At 38.1% G+C, this 13,008-nt stretch overlaps 1 protein-coding gene across 2 annotated transcripts; it reads right to left on the minus strand.

Annotated features, from left to right (window-relative positions):
* Positions 1 to 784: 784 nt before the first annotated feature.
* On the minus strand, positions 785 to 12,931 carry Nf1 (neurofibromin 1). 2 transcript variants are annotated; one of them, XM_066737177.1, is made up of 23 exons: positions 12,642 to 12,931; positions 11,567 to 11,855; positions 11,258 to 11,476; positions 10,484 to 11,171; positions 10,144 to 10,414; positions 9,696 to 10,073; positions 9,443 to 9,629; positions 9,281 to 9,322; positions 9,065 to 9,138; positions 8,713 to 8,988; positions 7,741 to 8,653; positions 7,108 to 7,669; positions 4,170 to 7,002; positions 3,951 to 4,091; positions 3,630 to 3,888; positions 3,446 to 3,564; positions 3,270 to 3,383; positions 2,904 to 2,993; positions 2,646 to 2,845; positions 2,392 to 2,578; positions 2,115 to 2,314; positions 1,899 to 2,036; positions 785 to 1,823 (listed from the first exon to the last, which is right to left on the minus strand). In XM_066737177.1, the coding sequence occupies exons 1-22, from the start codon at positions 12,723 to 12,725 to the stop codon at positions 1,973 to 1,975; spliced, it is 8,190 nt and encodes a 2,729-aa protein (XP_066593274.1). In that variant the 5' UTR covers positions 12,726 to 12,931; the 3' UTR covers positions 785 to 1,823; positions 1,899 to 1,972. The 2 variants fall into 2 exon arrangements, with proteins under 2 accessions (XP_066593274.1, XP_066593273.1); XM_066737176.1 differs by having other exon boundaries at positions 7,741 to 8,668.
* Between the last annotated feature and the right edge of the window lie 77 nt (positions 12,932 to 13,008).

Raw genomic sequence — 13,008 nt, forward strand, 5'->3', positions numbered from 1 at the left:
TTTATATATATTTAAGAGAAAAATAAATTGTGTGATACTCAAAATTATGGCCATTTTTTTTTCAAATCTTGACATAAGTAGAAAGAAAAACAAAATCGAAAACCTCTAAGATAGAACAAATATTTATGATTTTTCATTTGTGAAAACGAATAGCTACAAACAGTAACTACTGTTTAGATGATTTGGCAGACTGTGGGGGGTCCTCCTCCTCCCTCCTTTGCTATTTATCACTAGGTATTGATCAGGATAATCATTACACCTATTACTGCACAATTATTCGTAATGCAATATTGTTCAACTTTCCATTCCATCTGATCTACCCCCCCCCCCCCTTCTCTTTCGTTGCACAGATTTATGTCAATTTAATCATCTCTAATAAAAATAATAGTAATCTCATTAAATGATAAAAAAGCTTCAGTGAAATGAGAGAAATAGAAGGTGGTGGGACTATTTTTCTGAGAAGCATTTGCTTCTCCCCACTGTACCAGGAGAATATAAGCCAATAGTAGAAAGAGTAGGTAGAACGCGTTGCAACGTGAGCTCTTCCTTTACTCTCCTGCTACACTAATACGTAACTTTAATTTTTCCCGTTCAAAACGTAATAGAAACGTTCTCACTGTAACCATCCGAGAAGATATAGGATTTCTATTAACTATTACGATTTTTAAAAACAAATATTTAATTCTTTTCTTTAATTTATAATCACAGAAAAATAAACGTTTTCTGTTAATTTATAGGAAAGGATAAAGATGTGGAAAATAGATAAAACATATTATTATGGATTTTAATATAATTTGTACATAATTAATACGTTTATTTTACAATTCAGAGCAATTTCTGGATATAATATAGACCTAATCATATATCTTTCAAGTTTCACGATCAAACGAGCCAAGTAAGCAGCAACTATTCTACATTCCTTCAAGAATGATAGATTTCCCGTTTGATGATCAAAACAACATGATTATTTCCTTCAATAACAATATCAACAATGCTTTACTTATAACGAATCTAAAACATAGACGTATAGAAAATATCTCAATTATTCGTAGTTCGATTACTCCGAAGACTTCAATTATTAATGTAACTAGTACATACAGAGTTTTGCACCTATCTCTCGTTACACCGTGCTAGTTTACAAAGAGACACGTGTTTGAAATATTTAAAAGAATATACAAACTTACATATTTATATTTACATAGATTCGTCTCATAAATAAATGATACTTAACAATTTTTATCGTCGTTCTATTGCTACTTTAAGCACAATGTTTCAAACGCGGATTAATTTTTGCATGGATATCTTCATATTTTATTAACTAGACTAAAGCTTACTTATTTCCATAAAAGAAAGTATAACGTGTGGTCTTGCTTTGTACTTTAATATGTGTTATACTATGTAGAATTATTGGTGTTACGCTAAGACAATCTCATCTCTAAAATTCGAGACGAAACATCTGGAAAATGTGCAATAATACTGGTCCAAAGCATCTTCTTATTAAGAAATGCATAACATCAATTAAGCACACACTTATCATGCGCACTATTCGGAGGTACGACTTTTCAGCCTAGAGATATATATATATATATATATATATATATTTTAAATTGGTGTATCGGTGGTCTTTAAATATACGGTGTTAGCTTTTCTTTGAAAGATATTTGATTTTCTAACGATTGATTAGAGAGCAAATAAAATATTATAACAAACAAGTATAAAAATGTTGGTTTCTTGGTTTTCCGTTAGTGAAAGCTGGACGGCTTTGAAGAATAAATTTGGTAGGACAGGAAGCAATACGATGAATCAAAGTAAGGCTATCCTGTCTTAAGGAAAAATCCATAAAGTAACATTTTTAAAGTATAATAAAATTAATTTCCTTAAATCTAAAGAAAACTTACTTGATTTCATATTCGATGGCTTCAAATTTTGGTCTGTGTTTAGGACACTGCCTTTTATTTTCGCAAAACACCATTTACAGTAAATGGCCTCTAGTGCTGTCAAAACGATGAGCAGAACTACCCCTGCTTTGGCCATAGCTAAAACAAACACAAATAATTATTAAAAAAAATTAAATCTTAAAACATTCAGAACCAATTATTTTGCATCTAGCTTACTTTTTTCTATCCGTATTTCCAGATACCGTACGTATATTTCGATCAATGTCTAAATGAGCCGACCTGAATCGGAATTCTCTGCTTCTCTCAATTGACTCACAATGTGCAGAAACCTCATACTCCTCGACAGGCAAACACGTTTCAACCATAGCCTCTAAACAATTAACAAATAACTCTGCACTTTCCGCTGTACAGTTGCACTGTAAATTGATCGACACATTATTGCAATATAAACTTTAAAGATAATTTGATTTATATAATGAATAGAGAAGCTTACATTGGTATAAGGTCCAGCAAATCTCCATAAACCACCAAAACCACAGCTCTTCAAATAGTGCAATTGCTGCTGACTAGTTTCTTCGCAAGCTATCATATTTTGTATGATTGCTTGAACAGAATTTAAGATAGACTGATCCTGGCAAGAGGTCAGTACGACGTTGATCATAGCATCGAGCAGATTGTGTCTATAAACATGAAAAATCATTAGATTTATAAACAAAAAATTTAAATGTTTTAAAAATTTGTACTTACATGACTGGGAATACTTTGGGGAATACGACGGAAGCCTCTGCTAAGTATTCATACAGAATTCTCGTCTCGTTTTCATCCGCATATTTAACCAGTGTAGCCAAGACAGCCAGTACAAGTGCCTGGGTTGAAAAATCCGTGAGCACTTCAGGGTCCAGTAAGACATTGTTTTCATTGCTTACGCTGACTCTAGCACTTCGGTTCTGAAAAAAATCCTAATTAATGGTTTTGAAATATTGCAACTCCAAAATATTGATTTACCTTGGGTTCCTCTTCTTCGGCTGGCTTGGTTTCCTTGGCGGTGGGCACCGAGAAGGATCGCTGCGTTTTTAAAAATAAAATCCGGCCAGTCTGGTTAATGACGAGCATCATTGTCGAAATCATAGGTCATGATACACACAATAGTGAGAAGTTGAATGGTTGTTTTATAGAATCCGGTAGAATGGGCAGGCACACACATTGAAGGGAGCAAATAATACATAGAAAACATAAAATAAGTTAGGATACAGAAAGCAAGAGTATTACTCGCAAAAGCGTTGGTAGAAAGAAAAGGAAAAAATATATAAATTGTTTTTTGAAACAGATAAATGCGATAGAATTAGATGGTCAGATTCGTTTCACGCGTACCTGATGAGCCGTATACTGTTTCTGTTGCCTTGCTTGGGTAAGAGCAGACTGATCCAACAAATCCCAAGATTTCTGTCTTCTATTTGTTGGATTAGATGTGGTACAAGCTGCATCCTGCAATAAACAAAGGACCAATAATGCAAGGGTTTTTACTAATACGATTTTTTAATACTAACAGGTCCGTATGGTACAAATGTGTCCAAAAAATCTGAACTGCCCGTGTCTGCAGCACTTCTGTTCAAAGAATGCCTGATGTGACATCTGCTTCGAACTTCTTCCGAGACAGAAACCAATGCTGTAGAACAAACAAAGTTTGTTTGAAAAAGTACAAAAATAAAAATCTTTGACATTAACTCTTACCAGCTAAATATGCAACGCTATCAGGTGTGACTTCAAATTTGTCTTTCCTAAAAGGTTTAGCTACTATAGCTAAGAGCATTGTTAATACTCTCGTAGTTCTAGTGACTGTGGTTGGTGTTGGATGATGGTAGCCTTTTAATAAATGTCCAACCAAGGCAAAATGAAAATTAGATTTAAAGGAGAGACCTACTGCATGATCCAACTGCTTAAAGTGCCACTCCAAAGGTTCTCTCGTTGACATCATAACTTTTTCTAATGTCTAAAAAATACAAAATTATTAATACATAAAACTATCTGATAATATTAAATTAAATTATGAACCTGATCATCGAACGTCCCCTGAGAATCGAGGGTGTGTAGATTTTGTTCAAGAAGAGCCAATCCAGAAGCGTACAGAGACGCCTCTTCTAACTGAAGAACTGAAGTGGCAACCCAGAATAAATATCGATGTATTGGAGATTCCTAAACAAAAAGATAAAAAATTATTAAAAATTGTTCAAATTGATTTTATAGCTTCAAAAGGCAGAGCGACATACTTACCGGTCTGAGAAGTGGCTGCAGCCTCGTAAGGCACATAACAATAGCTTCCAATAGTGTTATATCATTGAAGCTTTCAAGAGCTTTGACCAAAATCCTTAGCAACTGTTTCATATCATGGTCTGTAATACTTTTGCTGATGCAACCAAAAACGATTAAAGCTCTAGGCTGAAGGGCAGGATTGAAGCAGAACGCGAAGCTTTTGGCCAGAGATGTCCAAGTTTTGAGCCAGTCGCATTTGGGAATATCTCTCATGCAAGCTTCCATAATTTCCAAAAGTGCATCCGTGATCACTTCTAGACTCGTCAGAGACAACCTTTCCCTGTCCTGACCACTGGAAATATTTCTCTCGTTGCCAAACCATTTTTCGCTCGAGTGCCTGTAACTCGACCTGAACGCCGTCACAGCAGCAGATTTCACTTTGCTGATACCGAATAGCAAATAAAACTTTGGCAAAGAAAACTCATCCAGACTCATTCTAAGGATCCTGTACGTATCTTCTGAGAAAGAAGGAGAGCTACAGGTGCACAACGAATGGATGCTGTTAATTACCAAGCCATGAGTGGAAGCCCTCATACTTAAACTACCACAGCAAACAAGAAAAGTGACTGTGTGGAATAAATATGGTAAATGTTTTCCTACGTCTAGGCAATTATTGAAAGATAACATTAACAAATATCTTGCTAGAATAGCTATATCGTTCCACATGACGTGTTGCTCTAGCAGAGGAGTAGGAGACGTGCAAGTTCTGTCGACTACTCGACACAATCTGCCAATGACTTTTTTGGCTACGAGCTGAACATTACCGGATGCAAGGGCTACAGCAGTATCAGCCATGATCTCTACCATGGGAGAGCCCAAACCATAACGAACGCTTCGATGAATAAAATTATCCAACACAGTATCTATCAAATCAGGCAGCCGGCCTATCGTACTCCAAATCTTAGCCTGAATACTGGGATACATCTCGATCTCTTCTATCGTTAGAGTTATCAGCTTCTCCAATATTTGTGCCACTTGTTTTTGTCGTTTTCCTCCCTCGTCGTTAGGCTTGTGAAATCTAACTAGATTATTCAGCCAAGGTGTCATATACTCTAAGCACAAGTGCTTCAATTCTATAGTGGATACTCTGAAACCTTGTATGCATTCCTCGAGGAACTCGAGTGTTAGGTGAGGATCATTCGAGGCAAGAGTCTCACTGAGGCGTTTGATGAAAATTGTGTTATTCGATGGGATGCAAAGACCAGAAGTCTCTAGTAGTTGACCCTCTATTTTCAGATCAAATGTTGCGGTCAAAGCGCATAGTTGGTTATAAGCTGCTGTGCGCAAATTCGGGTCCGAACTTCCTAAATTTAATAAAGCCATATTTAACAAAGTTCCAGGTACGTCCTTAGGCCTAATCTTTGGATGAACTGACATGGAATCTGGCTGGGATAGTTCCCAGCGATTTCTAATGTGTATTATAGCCTGCACTATACTATCACAATCGTTATGGATGAAAGACAAAGGTCCAGCTTCATTGGAGATAGTTAAAGTAAATTGATTGTCATCTACCAAGCAGACTTCCTCGATTTCCGATGCATAATACACATCGTTCAAAAGCACTGTGTGCGACAGCACTTTGCACTTTTCTGATGATGTAATTTGAATAGCTGTGGGTCCGACTTTCACAGCAACTTTCGTGTCTTTGTGGGACAACTTTAATGCACTCGTGAATACCTTCAGATCTTCGTCAAGAGACAAAGTAGCTCCTGGTAACTTTTGCTGTTCGATGTCTATCACGTCGTTCAAACGACCTGGACCATCTATAAAAACTATCTTCCTATTACCCTTCAAGGGTGCTAAAATTCTGTCATGAAACTTAGTGTACTCTCGCACCCAACTGTTGCAATTGTAGATATAAGCTGCATGGATATTCTCATATGCAACTTCTGGAAGAACGTAGAACCATTTCTGCAGGAACTCTGTACGGAATCTGTTATCGGAGCAAGTATGGGTAAAATCGACTACAAGCTCGAAGGGAGAATGGCAGAAAGGCTTCAAGGTCAGAATAACGTGGTAGATCAGTAAATCTCCATTTGTCTCCCCAATTTTGTACCTCCTGGCAATGTAATAAAATACAGGGTAGCCCTGTTTGCTGGTACCAGCTTGATAAAATATATTTAAACTCTGTATACTTTTAAATTCTTCTTTCTCATGGATATTGTGCTTTATCATTATTTCCTCAAAATTCGTAGAGGACATATCGATACTCGACCAGCGAGCATAAGAGGATGCGAATAATAAGTGAGAATCAATTGGTTTGTGCTCAGGTGGTCCGAGATAAGCTAATAGCGTTGCCATTTTGTCGAAAGGTCTTCTTCCTACAGCTTTGTGATCTCTACTGCTGCTCAAGTAATCTCCGATTCTCTCCTGGTGATTCCAGAGCAATCTGTGCAAAGCCAACACATTTGCATCTGACACGAAAGACATTGGATGACTAGCCTGATCAACGGTCTCGCAATCAGATGCTATCTGTATGAAGAATCTTCTACCAATTTCAAAATGAGCTCGGAGAAAGTCGTTGAATGGTAACATATGCTGCTCCTTGCTAAATTCTACGTGGTTTGCAATATTCTGCAATATCTTTGACATTAACATTAGACCTCGTTTTATCTGAGGTGGAACTGGTTTGCTGACGAGTCCCATTTCTTGAGGTGAAACAATGGCTGGGTTAATGAAGCGTAAAAATAATACTGTGCCAACAGCTCCTATTTTATTGTGAGGGCACTGTGGAAATCTCTTGCTAAGCACTTGGTACAGACAATGGCACATTGACCTCAATTGGGGTGGGAAACTGAAAATATTCATATTGGTTAATTAGCCAATTGAGATAATTAAAATTTATATTTTAATTATTATAGAGAGAGAGAGAGAGAGAGAGTTTAATAAAGTAATTTACCTATCAGCAGATGACACAATTGCATCAAACACTTTCTGAGTTAAAGCAATCAAATTTTTCCTATTTTGTTCGATATCGTCCCCAGCATCTATTCTAGCACTATCGACTTCAAATCTCGTATCTGGATCATCCAACAATGGCTTGATTAAGGGCTCCAGTAAACTCTGCAGATAGCCAGCGCCATAGATTTTAAAACAAAACGCCATAATCTTGCTGCCCAAACTGTTTCCTCTAAAAAGAGTCTGCATGCAATCTGACACTTCTACTTCTCGATAGAACATATTCCAGAGAAGAGGTGAGAGCAAATGCTTGGCATCGAATAGAGTTACGAAGACTCTTGCCAATTCGTCCATTTGATTTGTCGTTACTACGTTTGCTAGAGCCATTGCTATCGGGAGTTCTCCCTTGTCGCTGATCATAGTGACTAGCTGGACTAATTGTTCAAATCTGTCTGCTAAAACTGTTTCTGCCAAAGTATCAAATTCTGTGCCCTGCTGGAGAATTTTAGTGAGTACCTCCATGAATGCTGCACGAGTCTGTAGATCAGGATTGTAACCCAAACCTATGATAAAAAGTAATAATTAAAGAAGATAAAAATGATCGTTTAAATAGTTCTTATTCATTATTATGTACCTATGGAATGCATAAGCCCACTATCGATATTGGCACTTAATAAATTACTCATAGCCTGAATAGTTGCATTTCTTAAAGTTGATAATTTCCCATGACTAATTCTAGACTGTCTCCCAACAACATCTACATCTTTTTCTTCGGTGGCAGCAGCATTGCAGTCATTCAACAAATTCATGAACAGAGTAAAATACTTAAGAAATAATTGAGATTTAGCTTCCATTAAATCGCCACGATCCGATTCTTCAGGCTGCAAAGGTAGACCTCTCAGAAGAGCACCAACAGCTTCCATACATGCTTGGTCCAATTCTCTGGTGATCAACGTAACATCGCTGCCACTCGGTGGTGCAATTTGATGAGTGGTGCCCATCACCCAATCAGTCAGATATTCTACGAGTTTATTTCTAAATTTCATCTCCTGTCTGAAAGCTAGGTCATCCCTCCTCTTCATCATAGCTTCAACCAGCTGACATAATTTCGTCTTGATATGTATAGAGTGCATTGTCATATCCAGATGCCTCACATATCTAACGATGGCCAAACTCATTCCTTCGATGCTGGTAATTCCAAGATACTCCGATGGCTGATCGGTTTTCGAATCCAGCACATTCTTCATAATAAAAATTGTGTGTTCGATAAATTGAGTGTTAACGTCCATCAAAATCACTTGACCTTGCTGATCGAAAAATTTCTCTACTATGCTCTTAATCTGATCGAATAAGATTGGATACAAAGCTGGACTCATCTCGTGTCCTACCAATTCTTTGACGTGTTTCTGAATCTGAAGACCGAATTTCTCGTTGTTACAGATCAAAAGACGCAGAAGATTGAATACGAATTGTGTTACTGGACAATATTGAACTTCTTGACTAGAATTTGTTAAACAAGCGCCTGGGTCTTGCATTTTTGTGGAACCCTGAAAAGATATAAGCTGAATCAGTTTTAATATTTTATTGATTTAAAGCTAAGTAATACCTTTTTGGGTTCTGGATTTGATGGAGGTCCAGACATTGGTCTGTTCACGGCTCGTCTTTGAAGGCAAACTCCACCCAGAGCACACAAAAATCCTGTCATATTTGCCCATTCATTAATTTGATCTTCCAATTCATGTTCTGAATTCTGATGAGACGCTCTCCTTTTGCCAGTGCTACGATGGAAGGATTCCACTTGTCCATCGTCCGCTTTCGTCTTTGGATAATTCGACAGTTGGCGCGATGTCACTTCCCAATTTCTAAACGTCTCTTCCCAAGCCTTGAAAAATAAATAAGTTTGCATGAAGATACAATTAAATAGCTTTACCACGCAAAATGTGTCAAAAGACACTTACGGATTGAACGCCGTTTTCACAGTGCTCTATTTTTCGAAGCAATGCCATAATCCTTTTCTGCAGTGCTGCACGTCCTGTAAAAGTGACAAAAATTATGTAGACCATTTTTACATAATCATGGAGAAACGACTAGAAAAAAAATCTAAGAAAATGGAGAAATGGCTATAATACTAAAAGGTACCAGGTCTTAATGGTATTATATTGTTTAATTCTTACCGTGATTCTGTTCATGATAGTATAGCCTACTTTCCCCGCTGGCTGTTATAGCAACGAGTATTTAATGTCTCACTGTAGTCATATAAGAGTATACCGATCGACTTTAAGATATTTAACAGTTAGGAAGGTCAGTAAGATTTTGCTATTGCAAAAAATATTTACCAGTGGTCAGCACATTTGAGGCCTGAGCCAATTCAACGTATAAATGATAATTAGGTAGTAAACAAGGTACTGCTACTTCGTCACTTCCAAAGCGTATTTCCGCTTCTTCGCATAAAAGAGCAAAACAGGACATCGACACTAAGACTGCTTCCATATCGATGCTCCACAGGTACATAAAGAAGACCACCTGAAATTTTAACAATTGTTACAGGTTTCAAGATAAAAAAAATATATAAATATATTTCTAACAAACCTCGAGTTTTATATGAGCCTGCTTGCAAATTGCAATTTGACTTCCAACATTGGCATAGTCCTTATTTTGAGAGAGAAACGCATTTCGACAAATTAAAATCTCTCTAAGCCACTTTAAGATACCAGTGTAATTGATGATTTGATGCTGAATTAATTTTTGTGAAATAGAAAAGAGAACTTGAGAGCTGACGTCCCAGAAAGTGTTAATGGTAGCTTCTGGATTCCATGCTTTAATCTTTTCAGGATGATGAAGAGCCAAGAGAGCCTCCATAGCTTCGTGAGCAATATCCGGCATGGTTGGCTGATGGACCAGTGATACCAAGCCGTTCATCAATTCCAAAGTTGAGCTTTGAATTTCATGACCAGCTTTCCCTTGATTCTGTAACGAATACAATTTTGGTAAGGAAACGAATTTTCATAGCTATTTTTTCCAAAGGAGAAAAACTTACATTCAGCATTAACATAGGATCCGCATGAATAAGTCGAACCATCCACAGCAATAAATTTCTATAGCTAGCTATTTCTTCACCTCTATCCCTATATTTGCTCTGCTCCTTTCCTTTCAAAGTGAGATTCTGAATCATTCGCAGTGGCGTGTGTGATATGTAGCTTTGAGTAACCTTGTTCAAAGTATCTGTAAACAGATTTCTCAAATCCGTACTACGCGAATATACGAGATCTATTTGTGGCCACCATGGCAGACCAGGTTGCGTTACGACTCTAAAAGCACGATAGATTCGAAAATAAAGATGCTTGAAGAAAAATTGGAGTGAAAAAAGAAATGATTACCTGTACAGTGAGCTGATAAGCACAAACTGGTAAGTCGTTGGATAGTTTAAGTTTAGGCAAACTTTCAATACTTCGTTGTTGTGAGGTTTAATACGAAAGCAACTGACAAAGCAATCTATCATAAGATCGATGTCTTGCGCCACGTAATTCTGTCCGCGAGAGAATAGTTTACAGGGATTGAAAAGTAGTGCCGTTAGGTCGCCCATCACATGTTGAACGAGAGTAAAAATGACATTGTTAGAATCCAGATTGCTGATATAAGTGGAAGCTTTGCAGAGTTTCACGCAGGTCACCGCAGCTGCTTCGACGAGTTGTTTGCTGGAACTTCCGTGCATTCCAAGGCCACGTTTAACGCTGTCTATGAATAATTTTTTCTTCGAATGCCTCGGAGAGCAAGGGGCTCCCGAATCAGCATTCACAATCTCTTCCAGAACTTGCGGCGAGAGTATCAGCAATATTATCTGCAGGGGCCATGCTGCCGCACCTTTACCCTTCTTGTTATCCGTGCAAGTATCCAGAACGTCAAACAGCTCCTCGCAAGCCTTGCCAAACTCCTCGTTAGACCTTTTCTGAAGATCGGCGAACTCGTAAGGATAAGTATCCATCCAATTCCATATTGCTTTCTCCAAAGAATTCATTAGAACTAACTGAGCAGGTTTTTTAAGTAGTCTAAATTTCTGTATAGTTTCTGCAATAAAAATATACAGTTAAAGCACATTTGAATGAATTCCATCCTAATAAAAATACAATTTATTGCAATAAACGAACAAATACCATTTAAAAGTCTCGTCAATCTGTGTGCGTCGACATTGATATGCTGGATTAATTCGATGTCGCTGTAATCTGGATTCTCATCACCGCAGTTCGAGAGTTCCTGAAGCCTCGCAGAGATTCGATTAAACACAGCGTTGAAAAAATTTAGGCTCAGAGCAAAAAGAACCTTGCTGGCCAAGTTTTTCAAGTAAATATTTTGTTGAGTATCAGTGGGTATATCTGAGAATTGGTACAATACGTGATATTAATTGGATTAATAAGGGCTGATTCGCATTAATTTGTTAAACGAGCTCTATTACTGAAACTCACCAATAAACTGGCATATTTCCCTAAGTAGCAATTTAACATTCATAGCCTCGTCTTTTTTAGTGCTGTCTTTAGGCTGGTTAGCAAGGCACCGTTCCAAAGTATCCAAAACGATGATGATGGACTCGTAGCAGTGCTTCTCTTGATCGGAAGAGTTCACTCGCTGAAGGATCTTTGTCAGGCCGGATATCACGAGTGAGAATCGATATCGAGATATCTGTATTAGCCATTTTTTATTTCTCTCTTGATTTAGGCGAGAGTGTGTAGTTTGTGGGCCAGCTCTGCGCGGCAGCTGTCAATAAAACAATAAACAATGGAATTATTTCAGCAGAAAAAAATTCTCATTTAAAAAAATTGTTCAGATCCAAATTTAAATCAACGATTCTATCGATGCGGTAATTATTGCATGATTTTCTCGACGGATTCTTAGAGAGTTATTAAGAATGGAGGAAAAGTGTTCATTCATAAATTGGGATTACAATGAAAATGAGGAAAGGGGTGGAGGATAAGAAAGAAGTGGATTGGGGAGGGTTGCGAGCCACACACGCACGCCCTCCCCGTAAATTCGACGAACAATGAAACAGAGGAGTGGACGAAGGTCAAGCCTTCGGCAGGGAGGAGCTGAAAGACGAGAGAGCCCATCTGTGAATGAATGAATGAATCGTCGGCACTTGAGAATCGTAAATAGGGGGCATAACTGTCAAACCGATTCGTTAATAAACATTAAAACCATCTTTAAAACCGTAATACAGCTACCACAAGTTCAACTGTATACCCAGAGGCAACTAAATATACAATAACTATAGGAATACAATGTAATCTACCAGAACTAAGAGGCATAACGAATAACAGAAAAAAATTCAATTTACAAAAGTAACGGAAATTAAATTGTGGTGAAATTCGACGATCGACGAAGCTTAAATTTATCATTCGAGTGATCCTTCCTGGGTATATATGGATTATTTTTAGAGCATTGCGAAACGAAGATCCTATTTTTGGTGTAAAAGGGCCTGGTCCCTCGTAGGAAAAGGCAGGAAACGTTGAATACTTTGGTGCTGAGATTGTTGAGTTAGTGTACCTGCTCCTCGAAACGTGCGATTAGGGAATTGGCCCATTCACCCGGTTTTTGCGTTCCCATCACCGTACGATCACGAGCTGTCATCACGTTCGACGATTCACCAGCTCGCCCTCAGCGAGTGCTCAACGTCAATTCGCCGCCATTTACGAACGTCGACTGCCTACAACTGCCCACTCGTAACTCGTCTAGGAGACTACTAACAACACCAGACACCAGGCAGTTAGCCAGCCAGAGCTTGGGCAAGCCTCGAGAGAAGGGGGCGCCCAGTTCACTCGAGCTCTTTCCTCTCTAGCTCCATTCCTCCTCCATTCACAGCAAAGGCCAGAGTAAAGCAGAACCAAGATAGGCGCTGCTAGCTGTCGCTCGG

The sequence above is a fragment of the Prorops nasuta genome, unplaced genomic scaffold, assembly GCF_024137725.1.
Source record: "Prorops nasuta isolate Cenicafe-Biocafe unplaced genomic scaffold, Cenicafe_Pnas_1.2 PNAS00017, whole genome shotgun sequence".
Classification (NCBI taxonomy): Eukaryota; Metazoa; Arthropoda; class Insecta; order Hymenoptera; family Bethylidae; genus Prorops; species Prorops nasuta.